Source organism: Puma concolor, chromosome A1 (genome assembly GCF_028749965.1).
Source record: "Puma concolor isolate L17-30 chromosome A1, mPumCon1.1.hap2, whole genome shotgun sequence".
NCBI classification, from domain to species: domain Eukaryota; kingdom Metazoa; phylum Chordata; class Mammalia; order Carnivora; family Felidae; genus Puma; species Puma concolor.
Window position 1 is genome coordinate 230,694,487 of NC_141667.1, and position 26,934 is coordinate 230,721,420.

The window sequence follows — 26,934 nt, forward strand, 5'->3', positions numbered from 1 at the left end:
AATAAGCATCATTTGAAAGTGCTAAATCCTAAGGCAGTAGGGGTGATGTGCATATGAGATCATGTATGGGCATCACATATCTCATTTCAGGCTCAGGCAAGAAGTATAATTAAAAAGCTTCATAATATATTTTTCTTTTCCTATAGTTTTCAGAAAGTTGTTTAGCTTTACTATTTAATTTGTTGCTTTTCAAATTGTCAGAGTTAGGCCTTTTGAGAGGGATAAGTAAAAAGATTTTTTTTACAAAGTAATATATTTTTTTTTTACCACATTTGCAAAATTCCATAATAAATGACCATTTCAATTAGGAAGAACTTCTGGTAAAGTAACAACTTTTTGCAGTTTTTTAAATGATAAACTATGACTCTTTGGATTTTTTGTTTTATTATTTTCCCATTTGATTATTGGCTTAGCTACTTTGTAGCCTAAGCTTTTTTCTGTGTGACTTGTCCATCAAAATATAATGTTAATTTCAAATTGCTAGAACTTTTTGCTATAACTTTTTACTAGAAAAACCTACAGAAATTCTCTCTCTCTCTTTTATATTTGGTGTCTGCTTAATATAAAATGAACAGGGTTAGTTAGGTAATAATAGTGATGTTGAGATCTATGAATTTGTAGAATTCATCATGAGCATGTAATATGTCATGATGAATGGGGGAGCACCATTGCATAGTGTTTAAGAGTGCAAACTTTAAATGCCAGAGACCTCTACCATCTACCAGATGTTTGGGAAGATTACTCAAATTTAAAAGTGGGGTTGTTAATAGCATCTACCTATTAGAGTTTTGTTGTGAAGATTTGAAAAGATAATACATGGGGCACCTGGGTGACTCAGTGAGTTAAGCGTAGGACTTCGGCTCAGGTAGTGATCTTAAGGTTCCTGAGTTTGAGCCCTACATCGGGCTCTGTGCTGACAGCTGGGAGCCTGGAGCCTGCTTCGGATTCTGTGTGTCTCACCACCCCCCCCCAACCTCTGCTCCTCCCCTGCTCACATTCTCTCTCTCTCTCTCAAGAATAAATAAACATTAAAAAAATATTTTTAAGATAGTACATGGAAAGTATGTATAGTAAGCACATTAAGGAAAAATAGTGATATGATTAATAACTAAGAAGAGTTATTTGAGACCCAAAGAATATAAAAAAGGAAAAACAAGCCCTGCCTTCTTTCCTTGCAAAATTCCATACCTATGAATTTTCTGAGTTCTGTATTTTCAGGTTCTGAGCCACTGTCCTAGGGATATAAGCCTCTCTTCAACTGTGAAGGCATTGGTTGAGGCTCCTGGAGAAAATGTTTTCCTGCTCTAAACAGGGTGAAAAATGAAGATTTACTCTAATTAGAAAATTAAACATTGCATTCTGGACGTGTATAAGTCACCAGATAAGCTCAGACAAGAGCAACAGCTCCCAGCATAAACCTAGTGGTAAAATTATTCACTTAACAGCGCCTTCTATGTCGCAGGCACTATTCTAGGTACTGGGGGGTCAGTTGGCAGCAAAACAGAACTAACACTTCACAAGAACTCAAAGAAGACAAATTAATCCTATGTTATGTTAGAAGGTGATAAGTGCTAAGGAGAAAAGTAAAGCAGGAGAAAGAAAATATAGAGTATCTGGACCAGGGTAAGAAGAGCACATGTATTGGGGGTGGGGGAGGGAGGGAGTGGTTGCAATTTTAAACTCTGGGGACAGGATAGGCTTTACCTGAGAAAGTGACATGTAAGTGACTTAGATTTCCCAATCTTGGTTTAAACAGTTATCAAGGGGATTTTTGAACAACATAAAGTCCAAGCCAAGTTTTTTAGTGTTTATTATATGACCATATAACAAAATAAATTATAATTAGCTGTATGTTTTTCTTACTGAATAGTGGGTACTACTGTCGGTGTAAATCATTTCTTAGCAATGAAGATTAACCTCAGGGATCATTTAAGAAGAATTAGAATGGCCCAAATCTTGTCAATTAAAGTAGATTTGTAATAGAAGATGAGAAATGTAATTGATAAAATTGGAGTTAATATGTTAGAATATTGAGTTCATTTACCTTGTTAATCATGAATTTTATGCATGCAGCAGCATGATCTTGTCAAGGGAAAGTAAAAAGGCTTTTCTGTATTTGAAGCAATCCCTATGCAGTAATGAGAATTTATTTGAAAAGGTGTTAGAAGATTTGAAATTAACTAGTTCCCTTGGGGAATTTAACTTTCAGGGAAACAGTGAATTTTATCCAATATATTTAAAATATATGCTGCTTTGTCTCTTTATACATTTTTTAACAATTTGAGGATAGACATAATGAAATCAATATATTTAAGAACAAGCTTGATGTTAACTTGGAGGATCTGCAGTTTGTTATCGTTACTGGCAATAATAAAATTTAAAGCAAAGTGGAAGCTTCAGACCTCCCATTATAGAAACAGGAAAAAAATGGATTCAGTACACTGTACTGTAGTTCTAATTGGAATTATTCTTGTTCATGACCAATGAGGACATAAAGAAGTCGTTAAGTAATAAAGAGCTTTTTTACAAAATGGAAGTTAACCATAATTTGAGGGTGTTATTAACTAGAACTGAATTTGCACACAGACTTTTTTGTGTGGGATACGTTCATGTTCAGTCAATGCATAATGGTATTATTCTACGGTAAAGCTTAAATGTTGAAAAAACTTTAAACATTTATAGTTTTTCTTTGTCTACTTATTGAAGAAGGTCTTAGGGATGCATTTGTGTATTTTTTCTATTAAAAAAGTAGTACATGCTCAATGTAAGGAGTTCTGGACGCACAGAAAATCACAAAGAAATCAGCCATAATTCACCACCACTGCCATTTTGATATATATATCTTTATTTTAATTGTGGGATTTATAACTTTGATAGCTACGTAGCATGATTGAGAACATAGACCTTGGAATTAGAGAGACTTGAGTTTAAGTCTAACTCCACATATTTATTTATTATGTGAACTGAGCAAATTTCTGAGCCTCAGTTTCTTTATGTGTTAAATGAGGAAGATGATGATGGTAGTACTTTCCTCACAGGTTGTTCATGGGTAGGATTAAATGAAATTCTATGTACATAAAAAATATCTGCCCCATAGCAGTTATGCAGGAAATATGAGCCATTATTGCTGTTTTGTAGTATAGGTGTTTTTTTTTTTTTTTTTGTAGTATAGGGTTTTTTTTTACTTCAATATGTTGTAAGCATTTTTACAAGCTCAATCTTTATTTTTCTGAATGATACTTCCTACTTTATTAACTGAAATTTATTATCTGATTATTTTATCTTTTAGTTTTAAATGTTTAATTAAAATAATGACTTACATAAACTTTAATTGTAACTATAATAATTATTGATTGCGTGTAAAAAAGGTTTATGTTCAAACACATTTTGTCACTGCAAATAAGGTACATCATTCAGCACAGAGTACATAATTCAGGCATTTTATGAATTTCAGTTTCTCTACTTCCTCACCCATTCTTGCTATTGTGGATCTTTTTTTTACTATAGCCATTCTAGTGGGTGTGAAATCATTGTGGCTTTGATTTGCATTTCTTTGATGGCTAATAGGTTGAGCATCTTTACATGTGTTTATTGGTCATTGTATATCTTCTTGGGAGAGAAAGGTCTGTTCTGATTCTTTGTCCATTTTTAGATTGGATTTGTCTTTTTATTACTGAGTTGTAAGAGTTCTTTATATAGTCTGGGTACAGATTTCATGTCAGATATATAATTTGAGAATATCTTCTCCCATTCTGTGGATTGTCTTTTCACCATCTTTTTTTTTTTTTTAACGTTTATTTATTTTTGAGAGACAGAGATAGAGCACATGCAGGGGAGGGGCAGAGAGAGAGGGAGACCCAGAATCTGAAGCAGGCTCCAGGCTCTGAGTTGTCAGCACAGAGCCTGATGTGGGGCTAGAACTCAGGAACCGTTATATTATGACCTGAGCTGAAGTCGGCGTTTAACCTACTGAGCCACCCAGGCAGCCTGTCTTTTCACCATCTTGATGAAATCCTTTGAAAAACAGAATCTTTAAATCTTGATGAAATCCAATTTATTTCTTTTTTATTTGGTTGCTTGTGCTTTTGTTGTCATCTCAAAAACCACTTCTAACTCAAGATGATAAAGATTTATACCTGTTTTCTTTTTTTCTTTTTTCTTTTCTTTTCTTTTTTTTATACCTATGTTTTCTAATAGGAATTTTGTGGATTTTAGCTTTTATGTCGAGGCCTTTATTTTGAGCTAAATTTTGTATATGGTATGATGTAGGGTCCAACCTGATTCTTTTGCATATAGATATCCAGTTGCCCAACATTTGTTTACAATACTTGTCTTTCTTCATGGAATTACTTGACAAAAATCAATTGGCCATAAGTATAATATAAGAGTTTATATTTGAAGGCTCAATTCAGTTCCGTTGATCTCTATGTTTATCCTCATTCCAGTACCACACAGCCTTGATGACTACAGCTTTATGGCAGATTTTGAAATCAGGAAATTGAGTCCTCCATTTATTTATTTATTTATTTATTTATTTTTTTGAGATTGATATGGCCATCCTGGGAGTCTTGAATTTTTATATGAATTTTAGAATCGGTTTGCCTATTTCTGCAAAAAAGGCAGGCAAGATTTTTGATAGGGTTTGCACTGAATCTGCAGAGCAATTTGGGAAGCATTGCCATTTTAACAATACTGTATCTTCTGGTTCATGAACATGTGATGCCTTTCCATATACTTAGGTCTTCTTTAATTTCTTTCAACAATGTTTCATAGTTGCTTTTGTTAAATATATTCCTAAGTATTTTATTCTTTTTGATGATATTGTAAAAGGAATTTTGTTAATTTTCAGATTGTACATTGCTAATATGTAGAAATGCTATTGATTTTTGTATATTGTTCTCATACCCTGAAAGTTTGCTAAACTAGTTTAATAGTTTTTTAATATATTCCTTAAGATTTTCTATATATAAGATCGTATCTGTGACTAGAGATAATTTTACTTCTTTCTTTCCAGTCTGGGTGATTTAAATTTTTTTCTTGCCTATTTGCCCTGACTAGAACCTCTAGTACAATATTGAATAGGAATGGTGAGAACAAACATCCTTGTCTTCTTCATTTAGAAAAAAAAATGTTTTAATTAAGTAGGCTCCACACCCAATGTCGGGCTTGAACTCACAACCCTGAGATCAAGAGTCACATGCTGTACCAACTGAGGCAGCCAGGCGCCTATCCTTGTCTTTTGATTTTAGGGGGAAAACATTCAGCCTTTCATCATTAACTCTAATATTAGCTGTAGTTTTTCATACAAGTCTAATATCAAGTTCAGGAGGTTTCCATCTGTTCTTGGTTTTTAAAGTATTTCTGTCTCAAGGAATGTTGGATTCTATAAAGCTTTTATCTGCATCTATTGAAATGATTATGTGGTTTCTGTACTTTATCCTATTGATATGGGGTATTACTCTAATTGATTTTTGGATGTTAAGCCAACCTTGCATTGCTGGGATACATTCCACTTGATCATGGTATATAATTCTTTTTGTGTGTTGCTGGATCCAGTTTGTTATTTTGTTTATTTGTTGCCTTTTTTTACGTTTTTGAAAATATATCCCTAAGAAGTCTTGGTCTGTAGTTTTCTTGTGGTGTCTTTGTTTGGTTTTGGTATAAGACTGGTACTGCCTTCATAGAATAAATAGGAGTGTTTTTCTCATTTTATTTTTTTGGAAGAGTTTATGAACAATTGGTATATCATTCTTCTTTAAATACTTGATAGAATTCATCTGTGAAGTCATCAGGGCCTGAGCTTTTCTTTGTGGGAAGTTCTGAACATCTTCTGAAATGTAGTTTGCTTTTCCTTCCAACTGTTTTTAATTTACTTCAGGAACTCTTTCGCATTCCTTGTGTGAGTAGAAAAGAATGACCTTAATCTTATTTGACAAGAAAAATAATTATATTAAACCCCTTTCGAAACCAAACAAACAAAACAAAAAATAAAGAGGAATAAAGGAAGTAGAGAAAACAAACCACACATTTTCAATGAAATGTTTTTGTGGTTGGCCTATGAAAATAATAATGTCATTTTATAGCATTGTTCAATTTTGTTTGAAAGTAAAAAAAAAAACAAAAACAAAACCCTCACAGCCATTTAGAAAACAGCTATTTTGTGAGTTGAAAATTCCTTGCATTTTAAGTATCCTCATTAATTATTATATTCTGTTTCTTATGTTTTAATTTTATAGCTAAAGGCTGTCCTAATTATGGCGGTAACTTATGAGGTTATCTAAGTAGAAATGATCCAATGTAGTTAATATAGTATTTCATATACTTTGAAATATTAGATTTTTTAGATAGTAGTAATTACCATCTTAGATCATAATCATCAAAAGTAACTTTTTATAAAAAAAAAGTTTATTTATTTTGAGAGAGAGATAGAGAGCTAGCCGGAGAGGGGCAGAGAGAGAGGGAGAGCAAGAATCCCAAGCAGGCTCCATACTGAAAGTATGGAGACCGACACAGGGCTCAAACTTAAAAACCGTGAGATGACCTGAGCTGAAACAAAGAGTCAGATGCTTAACTAACTGAGCCACCCAGGGAACCCTACTTTATTTTATTTTTAAAATTTATTTATTTATTGTGCGCTTGCTTTTTCCTGTCTTGACATCACATGCTGTACAGATGCCACCATTAAAGCATTTTCATAGTGGAAAAAAAAATACACACATTTATTTGTTTGTTTGTTTATTTATTTATTTTAGAGAGCACGAGCAGGGGTGAGGGGCAGAGGGAGGGAGAGAGAGAGAGAGAGAAATGCTAGTCTAGATGCCAAGATGTGTCTGAAATTTAATGATGGGCAGAGTATAAAAATCAATAGTATTATTATGCACTAATTAGTCTTGCTAAGTAGTTACTAGCAAGAAGCATAGTTTTAATAAAATTTTAGTAAGAACATAGATTATCTGGGTTATAACTAATTAGCTGAAGAAAAACAGTCTAGTTATCAAATGTCATCTTTGTTCTTTCTTTGTTCTTTCAAAAACAAGATGGCACTTCTCCCATCAGCAGCATATGAACTTGACTTATTTTTCTAGTACCTAGACGGATTTGCTTTGCTTATTCCATGCTCCCACAGGACTCACCTTCAGCTACACACATTTGTGAAAATGCTGGTCATGAAAGTCTCTGTATATGTGTGTAGACTCATGTCTAAGAACTTGAAACTTGATTTTGCTCATAAACATTAGTGCCAGGCTGTAAGTGATCTAGTAAGCCTAAAATAATGGCTAGTGCTTCCGACATCAGTGTTTAGATTTATCACCATAGTGAAATAATTAGAAGAAAATTCTTAAAAGTTGAAAAAGTATTCGAATGTAGAATACACTGATTTAAACATAAAAGTCTGAATACATGTTTGACAAACTAGCAGTATATAGAACCAATTACCAAATTCAACACAAAGGATAATATTGTTGCATGCAATTAGTGTAAGAGAAATTTAAATTTTGTATCCCAAACAAAATGAAACATGTAACTGTTCTTATAAGGACAGACAAAATAACGCGAAAATGTATATAAACTGTTTATTTGTATATTCTCTACTTGTGTTCTCTAAGATTCAGGGTGGAAGCAGCCTTTTTTTCATCTACCCCCTGACAGGAAAACTATATGAAATAAGATGACAGTAAAGAGTTTAATTATAGGCAATCTATTTGTAATCACAATGGATGTGTAAAGCCCCACTATAATACAACTCATTGTATGTATTCAGCTACATGAAAGATCAATGCATTTTATCATCTAACTATAATGACAATCTGATATAACAACTAAACCCACTATGAATAAAAGTTATTCACTAAATTACTTATTCACTAAATTACTGCTGATCACCCATTAAAAATCAGTCATTGGTTATATTCTAGGATATTGGAGAGTATTATTTGGTTAAGTTTTGTATGACTGTTTTTTAAGTTATTTTTTAAATTCGTGTTTAAAAAAAATTTTTTTTAACGTTTATTCATTTTTGAGAGACAGAGACAGAGCACAAATGGGGAAAGGGCAGAGGGAGGGAGACACAGAATCTGAAGCAGGCTCCAGGCTCTGAGCTGTCAGCACAGAGCCCCATGCGGGGCTTGAACTCACGAACTGTGAGATCATGACCTGAGCCGAAGTCGGATGCTCAACTGACTGAGCCACCCAGGTGCCCCAAGTTATTTATTTTTGAGAGAGTATGAGCAGGGGAGGGATACAGAAAGAGAGAGAGAGAATCCCAAGCAAGCTTTATGCTGCCAGTGCAGAGCCTGATGCGGGGCTCAATCTCATGAACTGTGAGATCATGACCTGAGCCAAAATCAAGAGTCAGAAGCTTACTGCCTGAGCCACCCAGGTGCCCTTATCAACATTTTAATGCAATATTAAAGAAATGAATAAAAGATAAGAGTGTCTATCCATCTATTCACAGGCCATCCATAAATATTGTTGAAGGTCTCCATATACATACCCTTACCCTAGAAGATAGAAGCAACAGAGCCATGAGGATTTAAATTATATATATTTTTACTGAAATATACACATACGTGAACACATTTAAGTTATGAACTGTGTTATACTATGAAACTCATTACACAAAACAAAGACAGTATGGGTCACATTTGGGTTTAGCTCCAGAGGCTGTAGTAAGAGGGTCACCATCTGCATTGAGATATAAAGTTCCAGAGACTGAGCTAGACTGAATGAGGTCTTTACAGAAGAAACAATAATGATCAAGGAGGAAAGCAAAGGAAAAAACAGGGAAATTGGTCCCGAGTATTAATTGAGGTGTGAATTAAAGCCATGATATGATGAGCCAGAAACAGGCATCAACCTTTTTGGGGTAATAGACTCCTTTCAGAATTCAATGAAAGCTAATAGTCCTTGTTCCTATAAAAATTACACACATGTACATATTTATACTTTGATCCAATTTCAGGGTGTTTACAGATCCTCTGAAGTCTTGGATGCCTATAAATGAATATTGGCATAAGTTTGTAGTAGAATGAAAAATGGATTAGAGAAAGTAATTTGGGTCAGAATGTGAATGAATCTGAGGCTTCTTCATAAAGGATGAAGGATGTGAGAGAAGGATGATGCCCTCAAAACAGTACGCTTCAAATATTCCATAGAAGACTTTCAGTTTTGTCTTCAGTCAATACCTTAATAAAGTTGGTGGGTGGGGGAGAGTTTAATTACTTCTTTAGGCAGGTAGCAGGAATCTGGGTAACTGGGGCTTTGGCCACAGTCTTCAATCAGATCAGCTTTCTGTTTTTTACCTGTTTATTTGGATTCTGTTTAAAGTATTAATAGGTGGGTTCTACTTGTAAATATATTCATGTATCTCTTTAAGATACATTTTGGGTATATATGCAGAAATGGAATTGTTGGACCATATGGTTATTAGATTTTTAAGTTTTTGAGCAATGGCTATAATGCTTTCCATAGAGAGTACACCTTTCTACATTCCCACCAACAATGCACAAGAGTTCCCATTTCTCCATATCCTCACCAACACTTGTCTTTTCGTTTTTTTCTAATAATCATCCTAATGGCTAGTATTTCATTGTAGTTTTGATTTGGATTCCCCTAATCATCAGTGATATTGAGCATGTTTTCATATCTATTGGCCATTTGTATATCTTTTGTGAAGAAATGTCTTTTCAAGTCCTTTGTTCATTTTTGAATCAAGTTGTTTGTTTTTTGTTGTTGGTGGTGAGTTTTCGAAGTTCTCTATATATTCCGTATATTAATCTCTTATCAGATATATTATTTGCAAATATTTTCTGCTGTTTCATGGGCCTTTTAATTCAGTTCATATAGTCTTTTGATGTACAGAATGTTTTAATTTTCATGAAGTCCAATTTTTATATTATTTTGTTGCCTGGGGCTTTGGTGTCATATCCAAGAAATCACTGCCAAACGCAATGTTGTAAAACTTTGTCTCAGTTATAGTCTAATATTTTTGTAGGTTTTGATTTTACATTTGAGTCTTTGATCCATTTTGAGTTAATTTTTGTATATGGTGTTTAATTAGGGTCCACCTTCATTCTTTTGCATGTGAATATCCAGTTTTCTCAGTACTATTGTTGAAAAGATTGCCTTTTCTCCATTAATCATCTTAGCAATCTTATCAAAAATCATTTGACTATATATGTGAGGGTTTATTTCTGGGCTCCCTATTTTTTGGTCTATATGTCTGTCTTTATGCAGTACCACACTGTTTTGATTGTGGGAGCTTTATTCTTTTTTCTTCTTTTTTTTTTTTTTTCAAAATTGTTTTGGCTATTTGGGATCCCTTAGAAATTCCATATGAATTTTAGGATATTCTACAAAATTTTAGGATATTTCTACAAAAAAAAAGTCACTGGGATTTAGGAGTTGCAATGAATCTATAGGACACTGAACAATATTAAGTCTTTCAATTCATAAACATGGGATGTTTCCATTTATTCATGTCTTCTTAAATTTTTTTCAACAATGCCTTATAGTTTTCATTGTACAAGTCTTTCATGTCTTTGGTTAATTCCTAAATATATTATTATTTTTGATGCTATTGTAAATGAAATTGTTTTGTAATTTCCTTTTCAGATTTTTCATTGTTAGTGTATAGAAATGTAACTAATTTTTGGGTTTTGACTTTGTATCCTGCTACTTCACTGAATTAATTTATTAGCTCTAACAGTTTTTTGTGTAATCTTTAGAATTTCTAAATATAATCAGCAAACAGAGATAATTTTACTTCTTCCTTTCCAGTTTGGATGCCTTGTATTCCTAATTTCTTTAGTGTTTTTTTTTTTTTAATCATGAAAGAATGTTAAATTTTGTCAAATACTTTTTCTGTATCATTGAGATGATCATGTTAATCTTTTTTTTCCCTTCATGGTATATGACATTGGTCAATTTTCATATGCTGAACTATCCTTGCATTCCATGTATCAATCCCACTTGGTCATGGCTTATAATCCATTTATCTATCTATCTATCTATCTATCTATCTAAAGATCTTATTTTGGGGTCACCTGGGTGGCTCAGTTGGTTAAGCATATGACTCTTGGTTTCAGCTCAGATCATCATCTTATGGTTTGTGAGATCAAATCCCATGTCAGGCTCTGTGCGGACAACGTGGAGCCTGCTTGGGATTCTCTATCTCTCCCTTTCTTTCTGCCCTTCCCCCATTCATGTTCTCTCTCATTCTCCACCCCCCCCCCCCCGCCTTTCTCTCCAAATAAATAAACTTTGAAAAATAAAAAATATTTTAATTTTAAGTAATCTCTACACCCAGTTTTATAAGCCTGAGATCAAGAGTTGCATGCTCTATTGACTGGGCCAGCCAGGCACCCCTATAATCTTTTTAATATGCTGTTGGGTTTAGTTGAGGATTTTTGCTTCCATGTTCATATGACATATTGGTCTGCAGTTTTCTTTCCTTGTGTCTTTGTCTGGCTTTGTTGTCAGGATAATACTGGCATCACAGATTAATTGCAAAGTGTTTCCCCCTCTTCGATTTTTTGGAACACTTTGAGAAGGATTGACGCTTAAAATTTTTTGATAAAATTCATCAGTGAAGCCATCAGGTCCAGGACTTTTCTTTGTCTAGAGATTTTTTTGTTGTTCAGAGATTTTTGATTACTGATTTAATCTCCTTATTAGTTGTAGTTCTATTTAGATTTTCTATTTCTTAGTGATTCAATTTTGGTAGGTTTTGTGTTTCTAGGAATGTTTCCATTTCATCCAGGTTATCCAATCTGTTGGCATACAATTTTTCATAATATTCTCTTATTCTTTTTATTTCTGTAGAATTGGTTGTAATGTCCCCATTTTCATTTCTGATTTTGTAACTTGAATCATCTTTGTTTCTTAGTCCCCCTAGCTAACAGTTTGCCAATTTTGTTAATATTTTCAAAGAATTTGTGATTTCATTAATTTTTTTCTATTGTTTCTCTGTTCTCTACTTCATTTGTCTGTGTTCTAATCTTTATTATTTTCTTCCTCCTGTTAGCGTTTGGTTTAGTTTGTTTTTCTAGTTCCTTAAGTTTAAAAAAAAATTTAATGTTTATTTATTTTTGAAGGAGAGAGAGAGACAGAGCATGAGTGGGGGAAGAGCAGAAAGAGAGGAGACACAGAATCTGAAACAGGCTCCAGGTTCTGAGCTGTCAGCACAGAGCCTGACACGGGGCTCAAACCCACAAACTGTGAGATCATGCCCTGAGCCAAAGTCAGACACTTAATTGACTGAGCCACTCAGGTGTGCCATTGTTCCTTAAATTTTAAAGTTAAGTTGTTGATTTGAAGTCTTTTTTTTTTTAATGTGTTTATAACTTAAAATTTTCCCGTTCTCACTGCTCTCACCACATGCTATACATTTTACTGTGTTGTCATTTTGTTTTCATTCATCTAAAGTATTTTCTAATTTCCCTTGTGATTTTTCTTTGATTTACTACTTATTTAAGAGTATGTTGTTTAACTCCCACAAATTTGTGAATTTTCCATTTTTACTTCTTTTATTGATTTCTAACTTTATCCCACGGTGGCAGGAAAAGATACTTTGTATAATATCTATCTATTGAAATCTCTTGACACTTAATTTGTGGCCTAACTTATAATCTGTTCTGGAAAATGTCTCATGTGTGCTTGAGAAGAATGTTTGTGCTGTGTTGTTGGATACAGTGTTCTGCATATGTATGTTAGATCCAGTTGGTTTACTATGTTAAATTCTCTATTTCCTTACTTCTGTCTGGTTGTTCTATCCAATCCTGAAAGTGGGATGCTGAAGTCTCCAAAATTATCGTAGAGCTGCTTATTTCTCCCTTCAATTCTGTTAACTTTTGCTTCATATACTTTAATGGCCTGATATGTGCATGTTTACCATTGTTATATGTTCTTGTTAACTTGAACCTTTTATTAATATATAGGGTCATTTTTCTTTTGTAACTTTTTTGATTTAAAGTCTATTTTGTCTGATATTAGTATAGGCACCCCTTCTCTCTTTTGGTTACTATTTATTTATTTTTTTTAATTTTGTTTTTTAATGTTTTATTTTTTTTTTGAAAGAGAGAGACAAAGCGTGAGTGGGGGAGGGACAGAGAGAGAGGGAGATACAAAATCCGAAGGAGGCTTCAGGCTCTGAGCTGTCAGCACAGAGCCCGATGGGGGGCTCAGACCCACGAACTGTGAGATCATGACCTGAGCCAAAGTTGGAGGCTCAACCAACTGAGCCACCCAGGCACCCCTCTTTTGGTTGATATTTAAATGGAATATCTTTTTTCCATCTTTTCATTTTCAACCTATTTGTATCTTTGGAGCTAAAGTGAGTCTTTTGTAGATAGTATGTAGTTGGATCATATTTTTTTTCCATTCCATCAATCTCTATCTTTTGTTTGTAAAGTTTAAGCCATTTACATTTAAAATAATTACTTATAAGGAGAGACCTCTGTCATTTTGCTATTTGTTTTTTGTATACCTTGTAGCTTTTTGTCCATCTTTTTCTGCATTACTGCCTTCTTTTGTGTTCACTTGATTATTTGCAATGAAATGTTTAAGTTTCTTTCTCATTTTCTTGTGTGTATATTCTATAGATATTTTCTTTGTGGTTATTATGTGCATCTTAACCTCAAAAGTTATAACATTCTAATTTGAATTTCTACCATCTTAATTTCAATAACATACAAGAACTCTTCTCCTTTATGTTTTGATCCCCACTCCTTTTGGTTGTTGATGTATCAAACTTACATCTTTATACATTGTGTGACCCAAACATAAACAAAAAATCTTTTAAATGCATTAGTCTCATATAGAAAACAAAATGTGCAGTTACAAACCATAGTTACAATGATGATAGCTTTTAAACCCATAGTTGTTTTTTTAATGTATTAGTCTTGTAAATCATGTAGAAAACAAAAAGTCGAGTTACATACCATTGTTACAATAATACTAGCTTTTATAATTGCCCATGTATTTACCTTTATTCAGATCTTTATTCATCCAACTTCACATTTTTGTTTAGTATCCTTTCATTTCACTTTGCAGGACTCCCTTGAGCATTTCTTACAAGGTGAGTATAGTGATAACAGACTCCTTACCTTTTGCTCATCTGGGAATGCCTTAATCTCTCCTTCACTTTTTAAAGATAGTTCACTCAATATAGGATTCTGGATCAACAATTTTTTTCTATTCACACTTTGAGCATATCAGCCTACTACTTTCTGGTCTATTTAGTTTCTGATGAGAACTCTGCATATATTCTTATTAAGGATCACTTGTGTATGACAAGTTGCTTCTCTCTTGTTCTCTTCAAGATTTTCTCTTTGTCTTTTTAAAGTTTGAGTATAATGTGTCTTTTTGTGTTTCTCTTTGAGTTCATCTTACTTGGAGTTTATTAAGCTTCTTGGATGTTTATATTCATGTCTTTCATCAAAGTTGGGAGGTTCTGCCATTATTTCTTCAAATATTCTCTCTGCCTTTTCCCCCCTCTTTTTGTGAGACTTCCACAATTTGCGTGTTTGTTCAGTTGATGGTATTCAACAAGTCTCTTAGGCTCTGTCACTTTTCTTCAATCTTTTGTCTTTCTGTTCTTCACACTTGATAATTTCCATGGCCTTATTTTCAAGGTCTTCTGCCTACTCAAATCTGCCTTTGAATCTCTCTAGTGAAATTTTCATTCCACTTATTATACTTTTCAGTTTCAGAATTTCTTTCTTTCTCCTTCCTTCCTCTCTCTTCTCTCTCTCTCTCTCTCTCTCTTTCCTTTGGGTTTTTGATCTCTTTACTGGTATTTCTATTTTGTTCATACAAAGTTTTTGTGACATTCTCCACATTTTTAGTTCTTCAATCATTTTTAAGGCAGTTGGTTTGAAGACTCTACTTGATTTGCCATAAAATTTTTTTTTCAGGGACAATTTCTGTTGATTTTTTCCCCCTTTGAATTGGCCATACCTTTCTGTTTCTTTGTATGTCTTGTGATTTATTTATTTTTTTTTTGGTTGAAAACTGGACATTTGAATATAATAATGTAATTCTGGAAATCAGATTTTCCCCATTTCATCAGTGTTGGCTGAGTTTTTTGTTTTTGTTCTTTAATGTTGTTTTAGGCAGTCTGTGTGCCAACCATCAGCCTATGGTGTAAAGTTAAGGTTTTGTCAAGTCTTTTCTGAGTCTGTGCCTTTCCCTGAGTACGTGCAGTCACTTTCTAATTTTTCCCATATATAAAGTTGTTTTTGAGTGTCCTAGTCTTTAATATCTGGCTCCCAAAAAGAGAAAAAAAGAAAGATCAAAGGAGGGAAAAAGGGTGTGAGCCCTTTAAATCTCTTGAAAGTTACTTGAGCTAGAGAAGTGGCTTGCAACAATGAAGTGGGCGGGGCATGCAACAATAATGGCCACTCTCTTTGTCTGTGCCTGTATGCTTAGAAGCAGCAATTAGTGATCAGAACACAAATCCCTATCTTTGGGGAAAAGATCTTTTTTGCTCACCATAGATTCTGCAAACTATGTGCAAGCTACATCTGGAACACTTGCACAGCTTCCTGCCCTGGCACATTTTGTCCACCTTCACCCATTTTCCACCCCTCACCTTATCCCTCTGCTAACCATGAACATGTTCTCTGGATCTATGAGCTTTTTTTTTTTTTTTGAATGCACATATAAGTGAGATTATATAGTATTTGCCTTTCTCCGACTTACTACACTTAGTATAATGCCTTCAAGGTCCAACCATGTTGTCACAAATGGCAAGATTTCCTTCTTTTTAAGGCTAAGTAATATTCCATTGTGTGTATGTGTGTGTATATAATATACATATATATGTGTATATACATGCGTATATATAATATATACCTATATACATATTATATACATATATACATATATAATATAATATATAATATGTATATACATATATACATACTATATACATATATACATATATGTAAGTGTATATATAATATATATGTGTGTATATAATATACATATATATAAAGAATATATATATATATATATTCTTTATCCATTCGTTCATTGATGAACACTTAGACTTGTCTTGGTTATTGTAAATAATGCCACAATCCTTTTATCATTTGAAATCTCTTCTGGAACTGTATTTGTACCTCCTTTTTCATCCCTAAGACTAATTGCTTCCTTCTTCCTTTGATTAATCTTACTAAGGTTTGTGAATTTTATTAATCTTTTCAAATAACCAACTTATGAATTTGTTGGTCCTGATTAGTGTCTTTGTTATCTTTTTGATTCTTTATGATTCCTTCTCTTCTACTTTTGGGGGTTTCTTCTGCTTTTCTTTTTCTAGCATCTTCAATTGTGTGGTTAACTCTTTAATTTTGTACCTTGCCTTTTTTTTGAAGGTACATTTATGGGAAATATATATATATATGGATATATATATACACACACATATACATATATATATATGGGAAGCTTTTATATGTAATTATTGTTCACTATGATTAATTTTTATATATTTCTGTTACAAAGTTTTCTACCCATGAATTCTTCAACATTTTAAAATTTTTCCAAAAAAATTTTATTACTAATTTCAAAATTAATTGCATTATGGTCAAAGAGTGTGGTCTATACATTAATAATTCTTTGAAATTTGTGGAGGCTAGTTTGATGGCCTGTTAATTTGTTTAAATATTCCATATGGTTTGAAAAGAATGTTTTCTTTAATTTTTGAATGTAGTGTTCCATAGTCATTATATTGAACGTTATTAATTGTGCTATTTATGACTTTAATACCCTGATTTTTTTTGTCTGCTTGTTTTATCAACTATTGAAAAAGGTATTTTTTAAATTTTTATTTATTTTTGAGAGAGACAGACAGAGTGTGAGTAGGGGAGGGGTAGAGAGAGGGGGAGACACAGAATCCTAAGTAGGCTCCAGCCCTACTTAGCTGTCAGCCCAGAGCCCGACACGGGGCTCCAACTCACAAACTGTGAGATCATGACCTGAGGCAAAGTCAGTTGCCCAACCAACTGAGCCAACCAGGTGCCCCAAGAAAGGTATTTTTTTTTAATTTTTAAAAAATGTTTATTTATTTCTGAGAGAGAGAGAGAGAGAGCGAGAAGGGGAGGGGCAGAGAGAGAGGGAGACACAGAATTCAAAGCAGGCTCCAGGCTCTGAGCCATCAGTACAGAGCTGGATGCAGGGCTCAAACAGTGAGGTCATGACCTAAGCTGAAGTCAGATGATTAGCTGACTGAGCCACCCAGGCACCCCCTGAGAAAGGTATATTAATCTCTGATAAAGATAGTGGATTGGTCAGTTTGTCTGTATTTGGCCACTTGAAAATTTTTTCTCTACTTCGAATAATGTGCAAACATATTAAATAAATCACATTTTGAGAACTTTCCAGCTCTTCTATCTCAACTGTTCTTTTTTGCATAAGTCATTCTAGCCATTTTCACATTCTAATCTTGAATAGAATCCTCGAGTCTCAGTGAAATATATAAGATTGTTTTGTTGTTGTTGATATGTGGTAAAAATAAAAGCTGCTATTTACAAAATATTCACCAGGTGCCAAGTATTGTGCTAGATGCTTTATTTACAATAAAAGTCTTTTTATCTAACATAATTGGGACAAGTAGGTTGTTAGTTCACTGAAAAAGTTGATTAAAGTGGGGAATCTTTAAGAAATGATACATACTATGAACATTTTATTTGAACTTAAAATGCATGCTTACATACACATCCATTCACCAATATTTATGTATGAGTCTGTTTATTGGAAGTTTATTTCATGGAGTTTATTTTTTTAATGTATAAACCACACCTGTAATGCATCGTCGACAATTTCTAGTTTCTATTGATGTAAATTGGAGGGAGAACCCAAAGAAATATTCAAAGCAGTATGAGTGCAGAATTAAAGGTTTTTATGATTTTGAACCAAACTTCATAATTATTCTGCCCACACCTCATTTGATAACAATTGCTTAATGCCTCATCTTTATTGAGTCACTTACTTTAATTTTTCATAGAAATTTTAGAGAAAATTTAGAGAAATTTTTATAGAAATCGGGGCACCTGGGTGGCTCAGTCAGGTGAGTGTCCAACTCTTGATTTGGCCCAGGTCATGATCCCTGGGTCATGGGATCCATGTTGGGCTCCATGCTGAGTATGGAGCCTGCCTAAGATTCCTTCCCTCCCTCCCTCTCTCCCTCTCTGTCCCTCTGCCTCTGCCTCCCTCCCTCCCTCTCCCTCTGCCCCTCTCTCCTGCTCATGTAGTCTCTCTCTCTACAAAAAAGAAAAGAAAAGAAACTTTCTTGTATTCCTATTCCACTGGTTGATGTAATGTTTACATAATGTTTAATTAAACTACATAGTATGGTAACAATTATGATTGTGTAAACAGAGGAGAATAAACTCATCTGTCTTCTTGTAAATATACAGCCCTAAACAATAGGAGCAGAAGGGTGTGGTTGTACTAGAAAGCAGCCCGTAGCTGGGAACATTTTTTGTACCATTGGATCAGTCATTATATTGTACAGAGGCAGTGGGAAGAATTATTTAATCTGCCATATCAGTTCAGTAAAGGTCATTTAGGAGCCTCTGTATTAACAAACTTTATAACTGTATAAGGAGGTAATGTTATCCTCATTTTAGAAGGGCGATCTGATTTACTCAAGCTCCCACCACTAGCTTATTACTAAACTAGATCTAGGCCTGGATTACCTCAACCATGGTCATTCTATAAAGCTGTGAGAGCTTTCCTTTACAATCTGCATGTGTTTTAATTGAATTTTACTTCATTTATCGATCATGCTTTATGAATTAGTGTACAGGCCTCTGCAGTGGAAAATACTGTTTCTACCCCTTTAATAATTTTTTTTTTCATGAAGTTTAGGCACTTACAATACTTTTTTTTTTTCTCCCTAGCAGGTAGTTTTATCTTTATCTGGATGTTCTCTCATCTCTGTCTTCAAGTCACAGCTTACATGGTCAGGTTAGCTTGTTTCTGAGCAAATACTCTTTTTCTCATAATTAAGAGGTACACTTATCACTACCCAGGAGCTTGGATTCTCAGCTACCACCTAGAAAACAGAATATTTGATTAATTAGAAATATATTACTATTTGTTCATTTCTTACTCCTTTCTTTTCTAAAGCTACAGCCTGTGCCTCCAACTCTCCTGATTTCTTCTCCATGCCTTTTATGTAGGGGTGTTTCTTTTCTTTTAATGGTGCCATTCATTCCTAAATGAATCAGCGCAAATGAGATCAAGGTTAATGAGCCCTGACACATTAATGAGCTTCCCACACTTTGTAAATATGTCTACTGATAAGCCACATCCCACGCATACACGTTCCAACAGAAGTTATCACCACTACCCTCCATTCTCTCCTCTCCCTAGTGCTTCACAAGTCACTGTTACTGGTTTGTGTTTCCTTCCCAGAGACCTGGAACAAGTCCAAGTCTCAGGCACATTTCCCTGTGGGGGAATGTCTTCTGATTTTCACACTTCTTGGCATTGTGTCGTATTTTCAATTGGAATTCCAATCCGTAGGGTCTCCTCTGACTATCTCTTTTGGCAAACCACCTTCATACATTGCCTGATCTCCCTGATAGTTTATTTTTTTAAGCTACCTGACTCTTTCACGATCCGTGTTAACTTCTCTGTAGGTATCGTGAATTTTCATCATTAGCCGGATTCTACGATCCTTTCTCTAAGTAGGTTGATACAATCTCTATTAGATTGTAGTGCATTCAGAAAACGAAAGAACCCTTGAGGAATATTAGCAAAGCCCTCATCTTTTCTACTTTCTAACCTCTGCTGTAAGTACAGATTAGCTTATTGGTTCAAACTCTGAACCGAATTTTGTGGCAACTGATTTGGCAACCCTGTCTCCAAACCTAGACCTTTCATAGGCTTCTATGTCTCAGTAAATCAGTAAATGGCCACTCATCCCTTCAATTGTTCAGGCTCAACTCCTTTTTTTTTTTTTTTTTTTTTTTTAATTTTTTTTTCAACGTTTTTTATTTATTTTTGGGACAGAGAGAGACAGAGCATGAATGGGGGAGGGGCAGAGAGAGAGGGAGACACAGAATCGGGAACAGGCTCCAGGCTCCGAGCCATCAGCCCAGAGCCTGACGCGGGGCTCAAACTCACGGACCGCGAGATCGTGACCTGGCTGAAGCCGGACGCTCAACCGACTGCGCCACCCAGGCGCCCCCAGGCTCAACTCCTTTTACCCATACTTCATCTTTTTCTTATACTCTATATCCAATTTATTTTTAAATCTTGTTTTCCTTTAAAATATATCCAGAATGGGATCATTTCTCACTGCTTCCACTCTGTGACAAATGAATTAACTCCAGAAGGCCCTTATGTCCATTGGCCTATCTAAGGTTTAGGCCATCTATGCATTCCTTTTGTCCTTTCCCTGCAACAGGATGGTTCATGTTTTGGTGAAGACAGTGGAGCTTGTTTTTAAAATAACATCCTAGTTTCAGTATGAATTTTGTAACAACTATCGCACCTTAGGCTTCAGCTGAGGCTCTCACTAGAGTCAGATAGAACTGACTATGAGGAGAAATTTCTGCCAAAGTTGGATTCTTTATTTGCTATCCTTTTTATAGAAGTCCCATTACAACTGCCTGTCTGTAATTTAGCATTCCTTAATGTTCTTTTAAACTAAAATCCAGGAATTGTAAACAAAGGCAGCAGCAATTAGATGCCAAAGAACAAGGTGTTCAGGGCTCCTGCTTGTTGAAAATTGCCCAATGTCACGGGATGGAATAAACCAGGCCAAAGCAAGTTCCTTTGTCCAGCCCCCAGCTGATCAGCGGTTTCTTCATTATCTCTTTTGGCTTCCATGTTTGTTTGCTTGTTTAATTGTTTTTCTTTTTTTATCCTCTATCCTGTTACTTTTTTTTTTCCTCAGCTGTGTTTATTGTCCCTCCCCCACCCTCCACTGCATTTTAATATTCTCTATCTGTACCTTATAGAAAATGACTAGATCTTTATATTTCAAATTAGAAAGTGTTCAGGGCACCTGGGTGGTTCAGTCGGTTAAGTGTCTGACTTCAGCTCAGGTCATGATCTCATGGTTCATGAGTTAAAGTCCCACATCAAACTTTGTGTTGACAGCTCAGAGCCTGGATCCTGCTTCAGATTCTGTCTCCCTATCCTCCCTTGCTCACACGCTGTCTCTTTCTCTCTCAAAAATAAATAAACATTAAAGAAATTTAAATTAGAAAATGTTCTAAATCCTCTTTTTTCTGTTAGGATCGAAGTTAATCTTCAATTTAGGGGAGCTGCGAACTTTTGGGGAACACTATTGTTCCTTTGGATTTGTTACTTTTTTACTGTGGAATTGTCCCTGGCATCATAGGATGCTAAACGTCCCTGGCCTCAGTACCAAGTGCCAGTAACACGTCTCCAGTCATTGTGACCACAAAAATACCTAACACATTTACAAACACCCCACAAAATAGTGGTGGAACGTCTCATTTAGAGCCATGGCTAGGTAGGCAATTAGAAGAATATCACTACCCCCCCTCAAAAAAAAAAGAAAAAAAATATATAAATGTACCAATAAACATCTTGGTTTATGTATGCATATGTATATATGTATTTATATGTGTGTGTAGGTATATGTATGTGTGTATGTATAAAATGTTTCACATATATAATAATATTTTTTTCAAGGAACATATTAAGTTTTCATAAAGTTATTGGTTTATGAAACAGGTACGAGGAAATGAGTTGTAACTTTCTCAAAGTGTACTCATTTATTTTTATTTTCACTTAAAAAGTTTTTTAAGTTTATTTATTTACTTTGAGAGAGAGAGAAAAAGGTAGAGAGAGGATCCCAAGCAGGCCCTGTGCCATCTAGCCCAGAGCCTGACATGGGACTCGAACCCATGCACCATGAGATAATGACCTGAGTCAAAATTAAGAGTTGGATACCCAACTGACCGAGCCACCCGGGCACCCCAAAGTGTACTTGTTTTTAACTTAGAGAAAGTATATCTCTTTTTAAAAGTAATTTAAAAATATACTACAAAGTACATGCACACTTTAGAATCTCTTGTCCTAATGATTTGTAACTTTTCACATTAAGAGTACAATGTTTTAGTTTGCTAGTGTTATACAAAAAATTAAGTTATAAATGTCCTTAATTTTGTTATATTTCAGAGAAAGCGATTTGAAGAAAACTGGGCCCAGGTTCAGCAAAAACAAACAGAAGAGAAGCAGAAAAAGAAGTAAAAAGCAGAACAGTCATGGTAAAATCATGGGAGAAAACTCATTTGAAACCTTAAGTTATACACCAGGAGACCAGGACCCCTCTCAGAGTGCAGAGGAAGACTTGGAAGACACCAACAGAGAATCGGCGTGCACCTTCACTGGTGGACTGGGACATGAACTAAGAGGTTTAGTAAATAGCCACCAAGATGAAATATGGAGAAGCATACATCCTGAAGATGGTTTTCCAAATGTTATGTCTGCAGTTGAGCTGGACAATACACCAGAAAATTACCTCCCTAAAGAACATGATGATTTGTTTCCAAATATGTCACTGATGCCGCATGAAAACGCTGTTACTTGCCCGACAATGACTCAGAGTCTTTCCTGCATGGCAAGTGATGACTGGTCTGGCACGAATGTAGGAAAGCACACTGGAAGTAGGCATCCCACAGCGTCAGACGTCCAGGGTGGATCTGCGTCCATCCCATGCTCACTGATGCAGAAGAGAGAGAGGGTAGATAAAAGACTCCTGAATGAAACATTTCTGTGCAATCGATATGGATCCAGAACTTCAGATAAAAGTTTAAGAAAGGAACAAGGAGTAAATTCAGCTAAAAACGATTATTGGGCTTTTTCTTCAAACAATTTTTCTGATGAAGAATTACAGCTGAGCTCTGAGAGGCAACCCTATTTTGGGAGCTGGCCTGAAGGACCTCATAAGTTTATATGTGAACAAAGACCAAAGAGAGAGAGATGGCAAAGGCTGGCCTCTCCGGACAGCAGGGGACAATTGATTAAGTTGATCTCCACTCCTGAAGGAACTTCAGGACCAGGAAGCAGTCCAGAAACACTGGTAGAGGAGAAGCTCTTGATAGAAAATGAAGATTTGTCACCTCCCACTGAGAATATAGATTCAATCATAGAAACAGAAACAAATGTCTTTAGAAGCTGCTTGCCTAACCTGCATATCCCAAAGAGTGACTTATGCTCAACAAAGAATAAGAAAAGGAGGGAGAAAAGGATTTTCAATTTGGCACCAAACTTTAACTTACTGGGACAGAGATATATCAGTGTGAAAGAAAGAGGGGAATGTGGCGTGATAACAGAAAGCCATGGACTAAAAATTATTTTGGAAGAAGAAAAAGATAGAATCTCAGAAATAAACAATATAGAGGAGAATAAGCAAAAACTTATGACCTTTGATCATCATCCATCATGGTTTTGCTTTGCTGTTTTCGAAGATCCTCCTTTAAATTTTGGTAGACAGTCTTATTCTCATTACCTGCCATTTAGTAGACTAAGGCGCTCTGTGTACTTTTATAAAAACCCTATTCCTTCTCTTGTGCTACAGTATACCTTCAGCTTTTGGATGGTATCTTTTACGAGCAAGAAACCATCTTTGACTTTCAAATCTCAGACAAGGGTAGATGACCAACTACATGACCTAGGGTTTAGTTCTTCAGAAATTTTAAGTAGCCAATCTGATACTTTGTACTCTTTTAGGGTCACTTCTGATCTTCACTTTTTAAATGAAAGTTTTGATGAAAAGCTGAAGACATGGGAAGAACCTAAGCCATTACAGTTCTTACAAACTGAAGATAACCAAGATTTGACGAGCACTGGCTTTGATTCCCTTGAACTACAATTATCACAAGGGTTTGCCTTTCAACTGGTAAAGCTTTTTGGATCCCCTGGAGTTCCAATGGGTAAATTGTGTTTACTTGCTACAAACAAAAAGTCCAGTTTAATATATATGAGTAATTTTTTGAAATGTTTCTACCTTGCATTAGTGATTTCATGCAGTTAATTGATCTTGTGATGCTTTTCAGCAATGGAAGTAAAGGACCCATATCAAATGGTGCTTGACCTTCAGAGTCATGTGCCTGCCTCCACTTCCAGGAACCATAGTCTTAAATATCTTTGAGCACTTAGAATACTTGGATTCTCAGTATAAATAGATATTGAGAAGAACAAAGGATGGGACAGGCAAACAGTAATCATATAACAAATAGAGATGGGTTCCCCCCTCCTTTTTTTAACAATCTATTTTATACATTTCCATTGTTTGGAGCATGATCCTTCCCTTTCTCCTCCATGGTATGGCTCATAGATATGAGAATAGTAAGGTGGGGGGACAGTGAAGATTAAATGATGAAAACATATCCTCTGAAATAAGTTGAGTTTAATTTTTAAAGACTGAGAAGGATACTGAAAAGAAGATTACAGAGTCTGACTGGTTGACTTGAAAAGTTCCTTCCAGCTGCTGTTGTTTTTGGAAATGAAAAATCCACTTGTGAATAAAACACATGAAAAATCCACTTGTGAATAAAACACATGAAATTTTAATATTCTAAGTAAAATTCTAAGTAAATCTCTTCTAAATAACAAATATATTTAAGATGCTAAATGTCTTAAACAGGGAATCTAACTCATATCCCAATTTTTCCTTATCTGTAAGTCAATTGCATGTGTTAAGCGATTTCATGGAGTTGAATGTGTCCCCTTCCTTGAGGACAGAAATTGTAAGAGCCAAGAAGTCAAAGCTCCAATCCCTGAAGTTCTCCTCTATCTTCCTGATACTTTTTCTTTTCTGCACCTACCAGCTGCCTGGGCCCTGCTCCTGGCTCGCAGCTCATTCCAGAGTTGTTTACTTTGCTCTTAAACTTCTGCTGTTGTGAACAAAATTGGTGCCCAGAACCCAGACCCAAGATTGGCTAAGTCTCAGCGCGAGTGAGTCACAATTATTCACCTGCTCTTGAGGTTCTAGTGTTATGTTTATCATTTTTGTAAACTTTGTGAATAATCACATCTTAGCCGTTTGGTGCAGTATGCTATCTTTCTAGATGCACCAAAGAAACATACCAATTTTAAGATCAATTTAATTAATTTAGTTAATTTAATTAAAATTTAGGGAATTTTAAAAGATAAATGAAGTCATTTTAGTCATTTAAAAGGTCTTAGTCCTAGGTCCATATTCTAAAATTATATGCAACTATTTTTGTGTCACTTTGAACTGTTTTTTTCTGAGAAAGTCTATAGATTTTGTCAGCTTCTGGAGCAAGGGAGGGGGACGTGGCAGCACTTGACTCAAAAAGATTAACAATCACTGCCTTAGATCAGCATCAGAAAGCATGAAGGCACTCGTGTGAAAAGATCCTAAACCTGCGCCTTTGAATGCACAATACCGTCATAATCAGCAATAATGATCAAGCATCCATTAATTAAGCTTTGGAAAGCTTTCTAGAGGAAATAGACCTCATTCATCAAATAGCTTACCTTCTAAATGGGGAGACAAGACTAACACAAAACAAAATTATTGCACATAGAAAATATAAATGACAAGCTTATGAATATTTTATGAGTGAGGTTAGCAGTGCTTAAGGGGATGTTGAAGAGCATATGGGGTTATGGTTTTGGGGGGATGACTTAAATGTGGAAGTGAATTATAAGCAGTGCTTATACAAATGTGGCTTAAAAGAAAAATAGAGGGAAAGAATTTCACATTTGGATGTGGCAGGCGCTTAAAAAAGGCGAGGAGGAAACTGAGGGTGGAAATTGTCAGCTGATTTGTTTGGCCAGGCTGGACAAGGGAAGCTCTGCTGTATCTGTGGCCAGTGGCCTTCTAAATAGGGCAGGGAACCCAAATGAATCCTAGCCTTAGGAGTTCTGTAGACACAGATCTACTATCACTGTAGATAGTAAAGACAAACAGGCCTGAAGAAACCAAACTATCTATGTTGCCGGCTTATATGAGTATAGAAAAAATATTTTGTGTGGTTTGGTATGGCTGATATGTATGTGTCAGCATTTGGACTAATTTATGAGCATCGTAATTGTCTGTGAGGATTTTTTTTAAATTTATGAACATCATTAATTGTCTGTGAGGATTTTTTCCCCCAACACTCTCATGTGGAAGGAAAAACTTGCAAGAAGACTAAACTTGCTATAGTTGTACTGTTCATACACGTCACAGGAAAGGATGACCTAAATTCTATGCCCTCTGCCAGTACCACTTGAAGCTATCATATATAATGTGTGTTACATATGTTATAATATTATATATGTATTATTGATATATGTATTTATACTTAATGAGAATATGAACTCTGATTCATATTGTTTTACATGAGTCAGGATAGTGTTTACTAATAAAGACCTGAGACGCACTAACTCCTGCTCTAGCCATCAGTGAAGTATTTTCCAAACTGGGCTTTTACTATTATATGAGTCCAAATAATCATGTTTGCAGATCTTCACATGTAGGGTAAAAATCTGTATGACACTACAGATGAAACTTGTTCCCTTTTATTTTCACAGAATCTTTGTTGCCTGATGACTGTGTGGTTTCCCTTGACTGGAAGACACTGAAGATGATCTATTTGCAGTGGAAAATATCAGTAGAGGTATATTTTTATGGCTTTCAAAGAAGACCTTCTCCAATTGGTTTCTTTAAAACAAAACACACACATGCACACACACACACACACACACACACACACACACACACACACACACACAGAAAACCTGTTCATCAGATGTAATATGAAGGGCTATATCCCTTATATTAAATTAGAGAAAGAATACATGTGGATAGGTAGCTAATATATGCATGTTTTTTCAATAAATCCCAAGATAAAGTTGCATTTAATTCCCTAATTTTGCTGTAGAGTAGACTGGTATAAGGGCCTATTGTGGATAACTGAGGTGCCCGTTTTA

At 35.0% G+C, this 26,934-nt stretch overlaps 1 protein-coding gene across 4 annotated transcripts in view; it reads left to right on the top strand.

Moving 5' to 3' along the window:
* Positions 1 to 26,934, top strand: part of N4BP2L2 (NEDD4 binding protein 2 like 2) — a 73,221-nt gene that overhangs the window by 43,261 nt on the left and 3,026 nt on the right. For 3 of the 4 annotated variants that reach the window (XM_025923976.2, XM_086713956.1, XM_086713951.1), the window contains 2 exons: positions 22,168 to 23,924; positions 26,536 to 26,621. In XM_025923976.2, coding sequence (XP_025779761.2) covers positions 22,168 to 23,924; positions 26,536 to 26,621 — 1,843 coding nt within the window. Of the gene's footprint in view, positions 1 to 22,167; positions 23,925 to 26,535; positions 26,622 to 26,934 lie in introns of those variants that run through there. The other variant, XM_086713943.1, reaches the window with a different exon arrangement.